At 35.5% G+C, this 20185-nt stretch overlaps 1 protein-coding gene across 4 annotated transcripts in view; it reads left to right on the top strand.

The window, feature by feature from the left end:
* The window catches only part of LOC138691562 (gastrula zinc finger protein XlCGF57.1-like), a 449766-nt gene that overhangs the window by 45137 nt on the left and 384444 nt on the right, over nucleotides 1-20185 (top strand). For 2 of the 4 annotated variants that reach the window (XM_069813637.1, XM_069813636.1), the window contains exons 3-5: nucleotides 4772-4909; nucleotides 8704-8786; nucleotides 9336-12954. The exons of 1 other annotated variant lie outside the window; for it this stretch is intronic. In XM_069813637.1, coding sequence (XP_069669738.1) covers nucleotides 4772-4909; nucleotides 8704-8786; nucleotides 9336-10362 — 1248 coding nt within the window. In that variant the 3' untranslated portion in view covers nucleotides 10363-12954. Of the gene's footprint in view, nucleotides 1-4771; nucleotides 4910-8703; nucleotides 8787-9335; nucleotides 12955-20185 lie in introns of those variants that run through there. One more of the 4 variants, XM_069813635.1, reaches the window with a different exon arrangement.

Here is a 20185-nt window from a genome sequence, read left to right as displayed (position 1 = left end):
AAATGGTACGTGCTGGGGGCACTTTGGATTTTAAATTCAAATTTATGGCACACATATTAGTAATATTCACCTATTTTTATTTCGGAGCAAGACAAAAAGTAAAAATTTGTTTTTCAGTGTTATTTGTTTTTTGTTCCATCTTTACTATTTTAAAAAGGAACCTATCATGTTATCATTGATTCCTCGTGAAACATTTCGCTATATTGATATACATATCTGATCCTTTACATTAAAATACAACGAAGTTTTTTTGGAAGGATGCTATATTTTAAACATTTATGTTATAGACCACATTATGGCACAAGACTCCAAGACTGATACTGATCTTCAATTTTCGACTCCTGTGAGGACAAGAAAACGAAGTCAGATAAATGTGCTTCATATTTACAAAAGTGCATATATACATACAGTCATCTTTATAAATACACACAAACATACATATTACTGAGAACATATGAATGCTGCTAAGTGACATAGCTCTTCTATCGTATTTACGTCGATGTATGTTAGCAGGTAGTGAGGAGTCGGAAGTAACAGTAAGTACCATCTGTGTCAACATTCGATATCCGATACTGCCTTACACCATGAAATACTGACAAACGATCGCGTTCGAAGGCAACTGATATTTCCTGGATAGTGTATCATTGCACTGTGGGTATATGGTTTGTAAACTTTATACCAGCAATGACATTTGTACCGAGTAGTACATACAGGGTTATTCACGAGAATTTACCATCCTTTACGGAGCTAATTTCTGAAGACGTCATATAAACATAGTTCCTATTCTCAATATTTTCATAGTTACACAAATTTAAATTTGTTTGTAAAATACTTTTTTTCTTTAGTTTGAAGGTAAAAGAATAATACAAATAGAGAATGAACTATTAAGAAGTATCATTTCTTTAATTGGCAAGTATTATGGAGCTAAAAATGTGCTGTAAACTCCTTAGTTGCTTCGAATAGACATCTTTTCCTATTTTTAACTAGAAAATTACATTATTCTTACGCACTTATCATAATTATTATTAATCACACCACTTCCACCGTCTTAATTATTTGCAGTTCAATTTTGCACTCTAATTTACAGTCTTGGAGAGTTTACAACACATTTTAAAAAATGTCACTGTCCGCTTGAGTACACTTGGTCACACGCTTGTGTATGGCATGCGTCACGCTACGTAACTGCATACGGCTATCTTTGATTTCCGTAGCGCTCGCGCTGGCTGCTGACTGCACGCTGACCAAGATCACGCATTCACAGCAATGCGTTCCAATAACGAAACGTAACTCTGTAAATATTGAGGATACGACCCATGTATATATGACATTTTTTTGCTCAGTATGTCTTCGGAAATAAGCTCCGTAAAGGGCGGTAAATTCTCGTGAATCACCCCGTATATTCATACATAGAGGATCATAATGAAAAAAATCGAAATATTTTCTCTGAGTATAGGAGAATACTAAACAGGAACTTTAGGTATGGAATCCAAATTCACAGATGTGAAATGTGTGTAGTACAGGATATTAAAGTAACTGCAATTTCGTTCTCTTTAATTAAATACATGTAGGTTTATTGACGCTGTAGCCAATTGCACTCAATTCGTGGCTAATACTGCAATAGATGTTTCTTCTGGGCCTAAAAACCCTGCAAGAAAGTATTATTATGTAGGAAAAATTAATAAATTTTTTAATATTCGACGACAATAATCGCAATCCACAATTTTCGAAAGAGAAATAAAACATGATAGAATTAAAAGACAAGTGAAAATCCTTTACCAAAGGACACAATTTCAATTTGATAATCAGCGAGGGAAGGCTAACCATCGAATACTTGACACTGAGTTACGGCAATGTAATATTCCAACTTTGGAATTACAAGGGAGGCTCGAATAATAATGCACAACAATTTTTTGTGGCAATGTATTGGTAAGGAAAACGAAATAATGCAGAAGAAAAGCTACAAGTTTTGCCCATTTTTGAACACAGGAATCAAGTCTCTCAACACATTTCCCCCATCATGACACCAGATTCAGTACACCTCGTTCATAAAACTAAGTTTTCTGGGCTTATAACCACCTGTGTACGACAGATTCCACTTCTTTATCTGAACCAAAGCGTTGGCCTCCTAGGAATTTTTTCATCGGCGTGAAGAGTTGAAAGTTAGATGGTGCGAGGTCTGGGCTATAGGGTGGATGACTGTCACCTCAATGCTTCTGACATTTGGTGGTGTTGCAGCAGTCACTGGTCGGCTGGAACATGCTTCGTCGATAAGATTTACTCGGCCCTCTTCCAAGAAGAGATGTTGTTACGGTCCAAACAATCAGCATCATACACCTTCAGCATTCCCCCTGTGGATTTCACTCGGATTTTATTGTCTTACTTAGAAAAGACGGACTACATCCCGCTGTTCTCCACAAGTTGATGATGCTAGCACACGTACTATCTTTACTCAGTAGTTACCGCTCGTTTTGCTAGGGTGACACCTAATCGAGCCATTGCTATCTGTGATGCAAGATTCAAACTGTCAACCTATTAACGTCATAACCAAAATAGTGTACTGTAAAGAAATTGTGCGTTATTTTCCGATCCTCCCTAGTAGAGCATTTTTACCCAGCAGTTACCACTCGTTCCGCCAGGGTGACACCTAATCAAGCCATTGCTGTCTGTAACACAAGATTCAAACTAACTATCTGCCAACTTTGGACGTCCTGACCAAAATAATATACCGTAAAGAAATTGTTGTTCGTTACTTTCCGATCCTATCAAGTATATCATTTCCACAACCTCTACTACACTAGGAAAGACTCCATCAGAAATAACTAACCTAATGCACTATTGGATTCCGATAGCCACGTACTTTATGATTCCTGTCTTCCCAATATCAAAAGAGGAAGTCTTACTGGCTATGTGTAGAATTGTCGTTGAAACATCTCCACATGTTGATCACGTCTTAATGAGAGTCTTTAAAGACTTCGTAATGGATGACTTAGAACTGAATTATCCTGTAACTTACATTGAACTAGAATAATTATACTTGTTTTTTTTTTTTTAAATGGGACATGACAGTTTAGCGGCCGAACTTGGAACTACAGTGCTATGTTGCCAATATGGACTACCACGCTGCCAGCTGATGGAAGGTATCAATTGACGTTGCGATGGCTGACGTTAAAACATGCATTGACAATTGACGCAAATGTAAGAAACAACACAAAAATCAACAGAGAATCAAAGACGAAACGTACCAATGCTAACACTATGTGCACAATAAATTCGCCAAGAGAGTTATTAAGCACTCGTCATGTGGAAACGGTAAGTTTGGCAACTCAACTGTTGTTATCATAGCAACAGGCATACCATGCTGTGTTACATTCAGTTGTTTTTCCGATCACAACGCTTCTGTCATGTCCCATCTTTAAAAAAAAAAAACAAGTATAGGTTACCAGTGTTAACACCTTTCAGTTGGTATTTGTTTTATAAATGTATCTTGAGATATTTCGATTCAGACAAAATATGTACAAAGTACAGTGATTTTTTTAACCCCTCAATTGTTTATCTATAATAATGTCTCAAGAGATCTGAGATTTGCCTATAAGTCCACTAGCAAAGCGAGTGGATTTATTTGATAAATCTCAGATCTCGAGTGACATTTATTAGGACTATTTCGTGAATAAAATAAAAATGTAAATAATTCTATATGCCTAAAATTCGCTCACAAAATGTTAATAAATGAATACTTAACCAAATCAGAAATTGTGAGGTCGAAATAAATGAATAACGATTACTGCAATAAGGAAATTGAATGTTATTCAGTAAGGCCAATTGAGAAAAGCGAAATACAGGTTTAAAAATGTTAATTACATGTACTGCACTTCTATCTTGTTATTATAACAGAAATACATTTTCATTATCTGCTGAAATCATAATTTAATTTAAACATTTTATATTATAATTGAAGAGTTCAGGACCATAGTGGGCCAAGCGCCATTTACTAAAACCGTAGAACACAAGGGTTAAAAGGAAGTTATTACCATAATTCAATGAAAACATATGCCAAGTAATATGAAGTATACACATTAATACTCAATGACATGTCAATATTAAACTATGGTATTCACTTAACTTTAACCCTTGCCTTCTCCGTTCCTAATAAATGGCGCTTGGCCCACTATGGCTCTGAACCCTTCAATTACAAATAACCTGATTAATACATTAATTAAATGAACAATTGTTATGGTGTGTCAATTTCTTTAGATACAATGGACATGGAACTAGAAGCTGAAGATGTAGATGTGGAAGTAGGATTTCGCACTTTATTTAGTACAATGCAATCATGGTCATCGATTTACGTGGAAACCGTTGGCGACACTGACTAAACAAAAGAACGACCATGCGATAAATTGAAATTCATAAATCGATCTGCAGAAACTATCGCGATGTATGACTGTAATTGGTTGGAATTTAAAATTTCATTACACTTCATTGGGCGAAAATCGAATGACGTCATATAAAATAAATAGCATTAATCCATAGACGTAATTACGATATATTGCTCAATCCTGGAAGTAAACATTTTTCAATTTTCTATCGTATGTAGCTCTTAATATCTTGTTCTTATTTTACTATCCATTATTTTCTTTATAATGTATTTTGCATGCGTCTTAATTATCAATCAACCCAATATGAGGAACAGACTACAGCATGTAACGCTTGGGATCACATCCATACAAGCTATCATTATTTTACATATTCATTATGTCTCTGTCTTCTGCAGGAAGGGAATTCATTGCATCACAACATGGCTGCAATAAAGACGGAAATTGTGGATCACAGCTATGATCTCACATCAGATATTAAAGTTGAGGAAACTGCAGTGCCAACTGATTTTGTTACGACAATGTGTAAGGCTGAGGTATGTTGATCCCATAGGGTGTTCTGGCTGTCCTTTCAATTTTAATTTTGTATTCTTTTGCTTACAGACAGTTACTATGTCAGTAAGCCCCCACGCATTTTAGCATATTAAAAAGTAATATTTTCTATATAAAATTATGTCATTCTTCATTCAGCGTACCATAAATTTAATCCACAGACACTACCAGTGGCGGCTAGTGACAAAATTATGTGACGGGGAACAACTTAAAACACTAATATTGGACTGAAAATTTCAATAGCAAAATGTAAATATGAGGAATGCATTGTACACTAACCTTTGTATTTATAGATGACGTCCATTCTTCGATCCTTAGCTCGAAGAAATACTTCGATAACTCGCTGGTTGAAGTTAGGAATCAAATGCACCATTTTACTTTTACTCTCAATAGAAAGCATTGCTAATGCTGTCAGTTTTTCTTGGCGCGAATTCTGCTGTCTAAATCTAATTGCCTTCCAGTTAGTTCACTAACTTTATCCGTATTCAAATGAACAAGTACACAAGCACACAACGATCACTAATGCAACTAAATTCACACTTAAAATAAAAAGGAAGAGAATTATTAATAACACTCAGAATTTTATTATTGCCACTACGAATACACACGCGGGAACCGATAACATGTATTTCGTATGGCTTTCAATGTTTTCAACACTCTTATTAAAAAAGTTTACGATAATTTTTAATATAGCTAAACATCTATATTAACAATGTTAAATGGTTTAATTTTAGTAACTAAATTAATTAGAAAACATAGTTAAGCATTGTCTCTATATGAAATATAGCAACTACAGTAACAGTAACTAATCTAAAAAGCTAGATCTAGCTACAGAAGTGCTAAGCTGACAACTCAATTGGTTCTTCGGGTCATGACAGTGTTACCATCACACTTCTATACGTAACGCCTTCCTCATCGCGTTCTACATTTTAAAACCATTTGCGCATGTGCACAGAATGACCACTCGAATTACTGAGCCCTGGCCGACACTTCCCCTCTCATCTTCTCGAACCCGCAACCAGCACCTCACACTGCTCTTTTGCACTTGAAACTCTGAGTTATCAGTGCGCATGTGTAAAGGATGGGCACTAGAACTACGGAGCCCGAGCCAGATGTTTCCACGATTCCACTCACTCGTCGTAGCTGAAAGCATTCACATTTCACAGTATGTTTATGCCTGAATGGAAGCTCTTAAATCTTTAAGTTTTGAGCCGATAATTTTAAGCAGAAATTATTCTTTTTTGTGGGAAAATAAGACGAATGAGAGGGCACGTGCCCATGTGCCCCTTAACGCGAGCCGCCACTGCACACTACAGGGTGTTTCACGAACATCGCGCAATACTCTAGGATGTCATTTCTGACAACGTCCTTATGAAAAGGGATTCATATAAGCAAATGTCATACTTTTAAAATTGAGTCAGCTACACCCTCCTTAATATTAATCATAAACACGGAAGTTTATAAGGTTTAACCTTATAAATTATCTACGAATATGGTCCTGGTGTATTATAAAATCATTGCAGAACATTCACGTTATTATTCACCTGAGGAATTTGTATTAAAGCCGGTTTTGAAAGCCTCCACTTTCTGCAGCAATACATGCAGTTGCTCGAGTGTGAACTGCACCTGCTGCATTGCTTATATTCCATTGTAAGTCAGAAAGAAATCTCCTGGCTGCTAGACAACCTCTCTGGAATTCATTCCCTTACTATACACAAGGAGTTTAAACCATCCCCACAAACAGTGTTGTAATGGAATCAAATCAGAAAATGTAGCTGGCAAAGGAAAGGGTCCACCATGGCCTATCCAACGTCCTGGTTATCTGTATATAATGTTTTACTTTCCCTGAAAAATGAGGCAGCTGGCTATCATGCTGAAAATACATTATTCCTCGTTGAGGAGGCGAACGATCATCTCTTCTACCGGGTTGTTTTTCGCCAGATGGAATTGTACATTGGATGATTGGGATATGCGCAGTGGAAGACTTACAAAATAAATAATGTGAATTTTCAGTAACAAATATAATTAACAAATAATGGATAACAATTACATGAATGACAGAATGAGAGTAATATCTAAATATGAAGTTAAATGAACGAAAGATATTGCTAATTAATCTCAATAACCAATAAACCAGTCACTGAATCGTCGAGACTTTAACTAAGCTGGGCCAATGTACCTACAAGTCACGATTCAATCTGATTAACCAATTCGCAATAACAGGTTGCTGACCTATTGATCGTTTACCTGTTGGAACATTCTCTCAATAAATATATATATATATGTATATAATATATATATATATACATATATATATAGCCAACAACATATAAACTTCAACATGAGTGCCCAGTCAGTATGCTAACTCATAAGTTCATAACACATGCCTCATTAAATTACAGTTACCATGAAATGCAACAAGCAAATTCAACGTACACATTGACTCAGTATTTCACAAAGAATTAACCCAATACAAAGTGTCACACGACTGATCAATATACAGATAACTAATTAAACATATGTCTCACATAAACTCTGCACATAATACTGATAATAATCTCTGTACCTTACAATAAAAAAATGCCCAAAAGATATATATATATATACAATAGATAATATGTAACTGATGATAGTTTCAAATACGAATATTCGTTTCAATAGCAACAGAAACTCAATACACTCGGATTCCTGAATACCAGCGTGTAGAAACTAATGATAACCAATATGGAGTAGCAAGTACTAGAATAATTACGAGGCCCATACTATTCTAGTTCATTACACCGCCTATTACAATGTAAGCAAAGAGATCATGATCACCGCGATATCACCAAAACTGTCTTGGAATTTCAATTCAACCTCACACATCAAAATTATATCTCTTCACGTAACCCCAACCACTTAAACCAAGAGGTATAATCAGCGAGTGATTTCCATACACGATCCACCAATATACCGCAAACACATACAACCAAATATAAAAATAATATCACAAGCCTAATTTAACTACTCCAATATCAAATCAGATAGAAACTTATCGTAGCACTGAATCGCAAATATATTCAAAACAAGGTTTAATGTAATCCGTAGATCTCTAAGTGAAATATAATGCACAATTCTCGAACAATCTTACACATCAACTTAAGTCGCAAAGTGTACTTTACAATTCGAGCCCTGCTTCCGGAGTGTAGTAGTCTGTACGAGTCCCAGCTTCTGAGTAAAGTTGTCGGTACGCGCGTTGATTCCTGAGTAAACTCAAATATATCTGAGCGTAACCAAGTAACCTCGCCTTCCCTCTCTCTTTTGTCTGACAAAACCAACCGGCCAATAGGAAAATTTAGGTATGAAAATGAAAGGATCAGTAGCGCTATCTATGATATGCTGTTTGAGTGCACTCTGTCGGGCGAGGTGACGTAGTAGCCGGATGACTGACGCATCGAGCTCGGCTCATCATGTATGCGCTGTTATTTATTTCAATAACGGAGATAATTATTATTCTCGCAAAATTTGCAAGTACCCTTACCCAACAGTACTGCAACTTACGTACCTCAATCTCATGGGGATTGATCAGACATATACATTTTTGTATTTGCGTCATTCCACGTCAGGTTGTAAAATTTGGAACAAATTTTGACTTTCTCGTGACTCCGTTGTCTTGCCTTATTGAAATTTCTACTTGGACTCAGTTGGATTTGAAAGTAAACACATGGCATGAAAATAGATTCACTGCAAGTGTACAGGTGCGTCATTTTTCTGCCCTGTTTTCATCTTTATATTTTAGGAAGAGTCATGTGACCTGAACACAGTAACTGTCGAGCTTAAAGAGGAAGTCACAGCAGAGGAGAATGAGATTCTGACTGGTAGGTGAGTATGGTGAGCTTTCTTTTATTGCTTCGTTAAGGAATTAGGTATAGCTTACAGCATTAAAGTTGGGAAATATTCAACATGTTTTTCCTCCATTACTGTATCTTGTAAAATAATTAAAATTCGTATGTGTAAAACACCGTCCTTCGCTATCGTTATCCTTTTTCCCTGATATGGCAAAATATGAAAAGGTTAACCATCATAACTACATAGCATCCAGAATTTGTGCCCAAATTTTACTGGTTTTCCCCTCATATACATTTTCAGTGTGTGGCTGCCATAATACTTCGCCATCCTTTCGTCAGTTCATAACTTATCACAAAAAAAAAAACATATTACTTCAGAGATTTATTAGCTAAATCATATAGAATCCTCACTTTGTAATGTATGTCTTCTTTGTTAATGCTGCTCTTGTCACTGAAATGAAGGTTCTTTTTGCATTACTAACTAATTTTCAAGTATAATATACAGCTGGATCTAGTTTTGTTTTTGGTGATTTATCCTGGTTTAGTCTTTATTCCTTGAACTAAGACCACATTTTCTTCACAGCATTGGACTGTCAGCTTCCTGCGACAGTATTACAGAAGATGAGTACCTGGAGACTGGTGAGAAGACATTCAAATGTGATGTTTGTGGAAAGTGGTTTTCCGACTCTGCAAATCTCGAAAACCATGTTGTTCTACATTCACACAAGAAACGGTTCGTTTGCGATGTTTGTGGCAAAGTTTGTTTACAGTTAGATGATCTCAAAATACACGCTCGTATACACATAGGGCAGCCTACTGATCAGAAAAATCATGATCATATTCATACAGACGAGAAGGCATTCAGTTGTAGTATATGTGGAAAAAAATATTCGCATGCTGGTAGCCTTAAAAAGCATGCACTCGTACACACGGGCGAGAAGCCATTCAGTTGTGTTACATGTGGAAAGAAATTTTCAGAATCTGGTAGTCTTAACAAGCACGTACTTGTTCACACAGGGGAGAAGCCATTCAGTTGTGATATATGTGGAAAGAAATTTACACACTGCAGTACTCTTTATAACCACGCACTGGTACACACAAGGGAGAAGGCATTCACTTGTGATAGATGTGGAAAGAAATTTTCACGCTCCGGTACTCTTAAACTGCACGCACTCGTGCACACTGGGAAGAAGTCTTTCACTTGTGATATATGTGGAAAGAAATTTTCCCAGTCTGCCACTTTAAAAAACCATGTACTCATACATACGGGAGAAATGGCATGCAGTTGTGATACATGTGGAAAGGCATTTTCAAACCCTCGTAGTCTTAAAATACATTCCCTGGTACACACGGGGGAGAAGCCGTTCAGTTGTGATATATGTGGAAAGAAATTTACGCAATTTGGTACTCTTAAAATGCATACTGTCGTACACACAGGGGAGAAGCCATTTAGTTGCAATATATGTCAAAAAAAATTTCCGCGATCTGATACTCTGAAAAGACACGTACTCGTACACACTGGGGAGAAGCCATTCAGTTGTGATATATGTGGAAAGAAATTTGCTCTATCTGGTAATCTAAAAAGTCATTCTCTCGTACACAGGGGCTAAGTCTTTCAGTTGTGTTTTTCCGGAAAGAAATTTTCGAAGTTTGATAGTCTTAAACAACACACACTCTTACACGCAACCGAGAAATCGTTCAGTTGTGTTATACTTACTTGCTTTTAACGAACCCGGAGGTTCATTGCCGCCCTCACATAAGCCCGCCATTGGTCCCTATCCTAAGCAAGATTAATCCAGACCCTAGTATTATCTTCCACTTCCCTCAAATCCGTTTTAATATTATCTTCCCATCTACGTCTCGGCCTCCCCAAAGGTCTTTTTCCCTCCCGCCGCCCAACTAACACTCTATATGCATTTCTGGATTTGACCATTACGTGCTACATGCCCTGCCCATCTCAAATGTCTGGATTTAATGTTCCTAATTATGTCATGTGACGATTACAATGCATGCAGTTTCTGTGTTGTGTAACTTTCTCCATTCTCCTGTATCTTCATCGCTCTTAGCCCCAAATATATTCCTAAGCACCTTATTCTCAAGTACCCTTAACGTATGTTCCTCTCTCAAAGTGATAGTCCAAGTTTCACAACCATAAAGAACAACCAATGATATAACTGTTTTATAAATTCTGACTTTCAGATTTTTTGACAGCACGCTGGATGATAAAAGCTTCTTAACCGAATAATAACAGGCATTTCCCATATTTTTTCAGTGTTTAATTTATCCCGAGTCTCATCTATATTTGTTATTGTTGCTCCCAGGTATTTCAATTTTTCCACCTCTTCAAAGGATAAATTTCCAAATTTTGTATTTCCATTTCGTATAATATTCTCGTCACGAGACATAATCATATACTTTGTCTTTTCGGGATTTACTTCCAAACCTATCTCTTTACTTCCAGTAAAATTCCCGTGTTATCCCTAATCGTTTGTGGATTTTCTCCTAACATATTCACGTCATCTGCATAGACAAGCAGCTGATGTAATCCCTTCAATTCCAAACCCTCTCTGCTATCCTGGACTTTCCTAATGGCATACTCTAGAGCAAAGTTAAAAAGTAAAGGTGATAGTGCATCTCCTTGCTTTAGTCAACAGTGAATTGGAAACTCATCTGACAGAGACCGTCAGTTGTGCAATACGTGCAAGATAATTTTCGTTGTCTGGTTATCTCAAAAACCACGCTCTCGTAGATATAGTGGAGAAGGCATTCAGTTGTGATATATGTGGAAAGAATTTTTCGCAGTTTTGTACTTTAATAAAATCCATGCACTCGTATACACAGGGTAGAAGCCATTCAATTGCTATATATATGAAACAAATTCCAATTCTAATTAAAAAAAAACTCCTCTCGTACACAGGGGTGAAAGCATTCAGTTGTGATATATATGAACACAAATTTCCCGATTCTTGTAGTAAAAAAAAAATGCCCTCCTACACAAATGGGAGAAGGCAGTCATTTGTGATATATGTAAAATTTTCGGTCTCTTCTAGTCTAAAAAAGCATACATTTTTACACATAGGAGAGAAGGCATGCTGTTGCGATATATGTTTAAAGAAATTTGGCTATCTTTTAATCTGAAATACCATGCACTCGTGCTCACGGATGAGAAGGCATTCAGTTGTGTTATATGCGCAATGAAATTTTCGGAATATTTTAGTTTATACTCTTTTCAATGTAAGAAAAATCGTAATGGAAACACAAGCACGTGGCGCTCATACTCGCGATTGACTCCTAGTCGAAACATTCACACAATGCAGGAAAATATAGTTCCGTATTTGGAAATCATAACCTTGCATTATTTGAAAATAAAAATTGAATTGTAGTTATTCATTATGGCGAAACATGTAACTTCATGTAAAACGCAATGTAAAAGAAAAGCTATTTTTATATTTTCTTATTTACGTTGGAAGCGGATGAATACTAAGAGTAATACCAAGGTAGTCTGTTCTTGTATTATGCTGGCGCCACTTGTTCTTGTTCTCGTTCTCGTATACACGTGATAGTATGGCTTCTGCATACTCAAATTATGTGTGTTTACTAAATATAAGAGTGGAAACTGTCTCAAAACCGTAGGGAAACAAATAATATTGGATGTATATAGTAAGTTCCAATTAATAAATTATAACGAATGCATTGTAGTGAGGTTAGGTCTACTCTGACGAGAAACGGGAAATGTTTAACATGGAACATAATGTACAGGAATGAGCGAGATCACTTACTGAGAATCTCTGGCAACAAATTGTGGCCAATCAAACCTCATCTTCAGTCACGTGTCATTGTTTACTGTAGGATTATTCTTACAACGAAAAGATTATAAATAGGCATACTCTGATACACACCTGGGACAAGGCATTCGGATGTGATATGTGGAAAGAAATGTTCAGAATTTGGTAATCTAAAAAATCATGCACTGGTACACACAGAGGAGAAGTCTTTCAGTTTTGATGTTTGTGGAAGGAAATTATCTCATTATGGTAATTGAAATAACCGAACATATGGAGTAGAAGCCATTCATTTGTGATAAATAAGGAAGGAAATTTTCTGAATGTCGTAGTGTAAACAATCATGTTCTTTTACACACAGAGGTGAAAGCATTCAGTTGTGATATATATATATATATATGTGGAAAGAAATCTTTGGAAAAAAAATGTTATGTTTTATTTAACGACGCTCCCAACTGCAGAGGTTCTATCAGCGTCGCCGGATGTGCCGGAATTTTGTCCCGCAGGAGTTCTTTTACATGCCAGTAAATCTACTGACATGAGCCTGTCGCATTTAAGCACACTTAAATGCCATCGACCTGGCCTGGGATCGAACCCGCAACCTTGGGCATAGAAGGCCAGCGCTATACCAACTTGCCAACCAGGTCGATAAAATCTTTGGATTATGGTAATCTGAAAAAATCATGCACTTGTACGCACAGAGTGAAGGCATTCATTTGTGATATAAGTGAAAAGAAGTTTTGAAATCTGGTAGTTTAAAAAGCATGCACTCGTACACTCAGTGGAGAAGGAATTCAGATATGTTATATGTGGAAAGACATTTTCGTTATATATCCATCAGAAAGTGCATAAAGGTGTACAACATAGGAAAGAAGTCATTCAGCTGCGATACGTATGAAAATAAATTTTCGAAATCGAGAAATTTGAAAGGACATGGACAAGTACACACGCGACAATCCATTCCATAGTGATATATGTAGTCGGTAATGGTGAACATTCGGCTATAGTGAACCTAAATCGTTGGTCCCGACCCGCATACTTTAAAAAGTACGTTAATATTTTCGTTTCTTGTGAACTGTCGCTTCGATTATAGTGAACCTTAAAATTTGATGTCACAACAATTGTTTCATAACAAACGTAAAGACCTTGTCTCATTCCACCGTCGAAGGTTATTATTTTGTTCTCAGGCACAGTGCTGTATTGTTATTTCTAATTCTCCACCCTCAAAGTGTTGCCTTTTGTTCTCAGAAACATTTACATTATGACGGATAGCATTGAAACAACGGGAAATGAAATTGCCTTCTTTTATTACAGAGCATAAATGAAAATAAGATTCCGATTGCTTTCAAACTCCATCAACCCCGTCCCGGCATCCATTAAGTGGCTCTGGAAATTCCAAGGCTGAGTACGCAGTCACACCATAACAGCGTTTGTCATTTCTATCTGATTAGTTTGTTTCTAGTTTCCTAACAGTGAATGTACTGTATGAAAATGTCGAAGCGTAAAGTGTTTTCTTTGGAAGATAAGGCGAATATTATAAGTGAAATTTAATGTGGTCTTTGACAAGCAGACGCGGATCGAAAGCATAGTTTAAGTAAATCAACTGTGAGTAACAGTATACAGTATAATCCATTCCACAAAAATGAAATGTTTATATTACTGTATAGTATATTATTTTCTTGTTGACAATTTCATTCATTATTGTCATTTATGATTATGGCAGAAACACTTCGGATTTAGTGAACCTACGATATAGTGAACGAAATATGCAAGTCCGCAGAGGTTCACTATATCCGGAGTTGACTGTATGTGGGAAGGCCAACCATCAATCTGTTAGATTAAAAGAGGACAGTTAGCACGTCTGGCCGCAAAACCAGGTAGCCCCGGATCCGATTCCCGGTCGGGGCAAGTTACCTGGTTGAGCTTTTTTCCAGGGTTTTCCCTGAACCCAATATGATTGAATGCTGGGTGACTTTCGTGCTGGACCCCGGGCTCATTTCACCAGCATTATCATCTTCACCTTATTCAGACGCTAAATAACCTGAGATGTTGATAAAGCGTCGTAAAATAACCTACTTAAAAGAAATTAAAACAGGTTGCTCGTGTAGATACCTGTGAAAGCATTGGGGAAGTAGTTTTTGACTTCGGAAATCCAAAAAAGCGTGAATTTGTTCACAGCTGGAAAGAATATATCGTCATTAGTGAATTGTAAAAAGCAAGCAAGCAGAATCACAAGTGAGAAGGTAATGTGTGCGGGAAATTTGTACTAAATGTAGATTTGAAATAAGGACGAAGTTCAAGTGTGAGCAATCATTAATCGAATTATTTCTTCGTGAAAACATCCATACAGATGAAAATATGAAAGGAAGAGCATACGTTATTAAATGCAGTAGGGAACAGAATTGTTTCGAATACATGGAGGAAACTATGCCTAGGATTATTATTATTATTATTATTATTATTATTATTGTTACTATTATTATTGTAAAAGAGGTGCGTGTTATATACAGTGAGGAAAGTGGGGAAAAAACAGAAACGATATGCTACCCTAAGATTTTCCACTTGCATACCATGATTTAAAAAAGCACACCTCTTGCCTTACAACATACACAAACATTATGTATATAATAAATCATTTTGTGCAGTCAGTAAAGCGAATCTTTTAAGCATACGCAAGACATTAAAGTTCTTAATAAAATAATTACAAGTTACTTCAGTTATTTATTACATTATTTCGCAATGTTAATTGAGAGTTGTCATTTAAAATAATGTTACAGCTTCCCTTAATTAATTATTAATAAAAAGTGCAGCAAAAACGACAGTGACTAAATTGGCAACAATGGCCACCATAAGCCTTCTATACTTGAATTACTACCCATTTAAGCAAAAATAAACGTGTCTAAATCAGAGGCGGCCTGTCCTTATGTGCTACAGTGCTACAGCACAATGATAATTTTGGCTCAAATAATGTATTTGTAATACCACCATAGTATTTGATCTGTCATTTGACAATTTCCCGTGGTTATGTTTATGACGCGTTATAAAATGTTTAGTCTTCGCTCTTCGCTCTTTGATGCCTCAGAGGATTCGTTGTGCTACTCAAAGCTCCACATGAAAAATGTAGACAGTTATGCGCATGTGCAAAGCTGAAATCACTGCTCTGATTGGCTATTTTTACGCGGGAAAGTGCTGTAGTCAGCTTCAGCACAACACAGCTTGGAGATTGCAAAAGTAAAGCGTAACGAAAGATTGCTTGTTTGTGGAAGAACTCGGAACTATGTACAATGTGTTTGGTAATTCAAGTGTCCGACTGCTGCTGCCATCTACCAATTAAAGTTGCTGTCAACAGCTATACTATACTGAACAAAAGAGTATTCCAGATACAAGTTGGATTTCTATACGGAAGACCTGACTTCCGAAATATAGATGGCTGTTCAATTGTCACAATACATAGTATCCAAGAATTTACAGGATCCATTCTGTGAAGTATCGAAGTTGTTAAATATTTTGGTTACAACACCAATGACCACTGCTGAGCCAGAAATATGTTTTTCTTCCTTGAAACGCATAAAAACGTTTATAAGGAACGCTATGTCCCAGGATTGTCTCACTGCTCTTGCAATACTGTCAATAGAAAAGTGTATGATGTCCAAGATAGAGGGGTTTAACACCAAATGACAAGTCCTGCAGTACGAAAGAACGTCGTATGGACTTCATATTTCATCACTAGACGAGACTCCAAATTAAGATAAATACATAAGTGTAGGCCTCTACAGTAGGCCGATATAGAGATTGTAGCACATCATTATTTTGACCACCAGCTGCTACTGGTCTTAATACGTGTTGAATACAGTTCCAGAAGGCTGAGGTTTAGATCTACGAAGCAAACAGATAGTAGTCTTTGCTGTATGAACAAATTTTTACTGATCAAATTTTTCCAGTGACAGTATGTCATTTTTCATTAGTGGTATGTTTTCTGACCATATAAATCAGTGACGGTATTCCGTACTGTCGCATACCGCCTCACTTCCCTCACTGGTTATATATAAATCTGTGTGTTTATATGCCACACTGTTAATTGGCTCATTTGCTGTCCTTGGCAACTTGATTCATTCTGCTTGTTTTATATTCAAATTTATTTCATAACTAGCCGTACCCGTGCGCTCCGCTGCACCTGTTAGAAATAAATATAAAGTAATTACATAATTAAAATAGGACGTTTGATCCAGGGAACAACTTTTACAACAGCGCAAGATAATCTGCTTCGCTCATTACCCAATTTTTTTTTTTGCATTGCATTTATTGCATATATATTTTATGTATTTTAACACGATTCAATTGAGCATAGTTAAAATTTGAATTATAAAATAATGGATTGCTAAGCTAACGTACTATTATTGCATACTAACACTCTCGTTGTTCGTTAATTCTCTGAGATTAAAATGAGTGTACATAAATATTATTTTAAGAAATGTAGAAAACGAATGTACAAAATAGCCTATCAAATTTTCTGTGCATAAGAAGCTATTTTAATCTTACCTGTCCTCGATTTACTCAGACGTTACTGTAATAACATTATAGTATTATGTCCATCTAGAGAAACTACACTTTCCAATGGTGAAATAATAATAATTAATTATACAAATCTGTTAATTTAGCTTCTGATATTACTTCATACAAATGCAGAAACATTCTCTGTAGGCTATGTTTAATAGCTTTCGATTTTTGATGTCCAAGGCCCCTGTTTCGATTGTTGTTGTTCAAGGCCCCTTATAGACGAAGTCATTTGTTCTTAATTCATTGCACCATCTTAAATGACGTTATTTTAATTTTAAAACTCATTTATCTAATTAAATATCAGTCCTATCAAAATTTTGTAAAGAATAAAACTTATCGGAAATCATTTTTAAACAAACTTTTGCTATCTAACATTTTTCACAAAAATCAATAATAAGTGAGATATTTCGATTTATTTAATTCAGGCCCCCTTATAACTCACCTTTTAAATAAAGTATTTTGAATGCTATATAGCCTAAAATCTAAGTTACAACGAACTTAATTTATATTCCAATTTTCATATAAATCGGTTCAGCCATTATCGCGTGAAAAGGTAACAAACATACAGACAGACATAGAAACAAAAATTTCAAAAATGCGATTTTCGGTTTCAGGGTGGTTGATTATATATGTTAGGATCAATTATTTTTGGAAAATCGAAAATTACCAGAAAAATTTCGGCTACAGATTTATTATTAGTATAGATGTTGTAAAATACGCATTTAAACCGTTTTGTACAGAATTCTATTTGCCATAATTATGTCTCTTCCACGAAACTGGACCCTTCGATTGTTTTACCAGCTTCCAAAATGACGACAAATACCAGCTTCCACAGTTATTTTCTTTTGGGGTTAAGAGTCTCCTGAATACCCGGAAAAAATCTATGTTTATAAATTAATTTGCAGCTGTGGTACAAAACTTTTATTTTCTGCTATCTTATGTCAAAAGATGTCTTGAAGAGTGTGCATTTTGATTTAATAAAATTTCTTCAATATGAATTTAAATTAATTTTATGTATTCATTATCTTATATTGTTTAATAAATTAATTACGTTTATTTAAAATCAAATTTAAATGCTTATAATGGAATCATTGCCTTAATGAAAACTTTGTTGTGGTACGAAGTGACTCTGAATTTGAACCAAAACACCACTGTCGGATTAATTTTATAATTTACAAGACATAGTATTATGTAGCATGTCAAGGGGTTATTATTGTATTTTGAAGAAGAGAGGGTAAGTATTAATATTTACAATAATCGTAATAATAATTATAACAAAAGAAACAACAATCACAATTTAATAACAATAATTTTACATCTTGATTACACAACTTTACTTTTAACACTGTATCACTTCGGAATACGTATTATATGACTTTCTTGTGATAAATTCTATCAAACCTGGTTTACATCTTTCGACCTATAATGAGTCATCCTCAAAACTGGTCATTGTTGGTCTTGGCGCCTCTTGTTTTGTTTCCTGTGAGGGTGTGTTTGTGTGGTGTAATGTGGAGTCAAAGAGTGTGTGTGTTCTGAAATTGACCCCAATGAAATTCTCAACACACAACTCAATTTCAGAACACACACACTCTTTGACGCCACATTACACCACACAAACACACCCTCACAGGAAACAAAAGAAGAGGCGCCAAGACCAATAACGACCAGTTCTGAGGATGACCCATAATAGGTCGAAACATGTAAACCAGGTACGATAGAATTTAACACAAGAAAGTCATATAATACATATTCCGAAACAATAATTAAATAGACAGAAAGTAAGGCACAAGGATCCTGGTTTATGTGGATTGACTCAGTCCAGTGTAATATGTAGCTAATCAGAGATATATGCAACGGAGTGCTAAAAAACTGGCCACTCTATCTCCTGACCTAGTTACTTCATAAGTGGTGCCATATTGGTATCACTTCTGAGATTCAGACCTCTCTTCGGACAGTTGACTAAATAACAACAATCAGGAGAAAAAAAAACAGACATTAGTTAGACAAATGGACGTTCAATTAATTAAGAAAATAAATAGGATCAAATATTCATGTATAAAATTAAAATGTAATTTTCTACAGTTAATTGTTTTTCGTTATTACCTGTTGTATTACAAATCGACTTTCACAAAGCAGTGAAAAAATAACACGACATTATAGCACTGTTGATCAGTCATGGAAGCCAAAATCTAGACAATTCAAGCAATAAAGTTATAGTCATTTACAAACTGCGTGTGTTCACATTGTCAACTGTGTAACATGCTTTCAAATGAGCACGCATATAATTTCATACCGGTATATATAGAATATATGTGCAATAAAGGAGAAAAAGAATTGCACGCATTAAAAAAGAAATTCAGTGTTATATTTGTTATATTCCTAATGTATGTGAATGTACGTAAGCCCACTGCAAATAACACTGTATTAATTTAAAAATATATAACTTTCAAATTACCGGTATTGTTGTTCATGTCCAAAAATATGCTATTGCGAAATTCTGTCTGTATAATCATGTTCCCAATGTAGTATGTTAAGTGTTGTGGAAAAAACATACTCTTAATTTCTAAAATATATGTCCGTCAGAATATTATTGTTTATTTTAAACAATGACTTCCATAATTACACTGCACCTATATATAAAATAAAAAATATAATTAATATATTCTGAATTATGAAATATAGTATATTCTCAAGTTATATTCGAACACCCGAGTATGATATAAGCAGGCGTACAGGAGTTAAGGGACAAAAAATCTTCAATATATATTAAATAATATTATATTCGTATATTATATTGACTGTTTGTTACGATCGATATAGAGATAAATTTTTGATTACCATGACATTCAAATGTGCTCTGATTGGGAACAAGGGAATTCCTTATTTATAGTCACTTGTCTCTAAAGATCAACTGAAACCACATATAGACATGGAATTATGAGAAATGTCTCTCAGGAAAGCTTCATATCAATGTACAGAACGTATAATTTTTTTTATCTCTGCCACTGTGCAACGTCATATTCGCGGTGGAGAGGAAAGGAGACGGCAGAAAGGTTGTAATGCCTTTAATTACGCTGACGCCCACGAATAAGAT

The sequence above is a fragment of the Periplaneta americana genome, chromosome 16 (assembly GCF_040183065.1).
Source record: "Periplaneta americana isolate PAMFEO1 chromosome 16, P.americana_PAMFEO1_priV1, whole genome shotgun sequence".
Taxonomy (NCBI): Eukaryota; Metazoa; Arthropoda; class Insecta; order Blattodea; family Blattidae; genus Periplaneta; species Periplaneta americana.
Note: the sequence above shows the minus strand (reverse complement) of the source record. Positions and strands in the feature narration are given on the sequence as shown.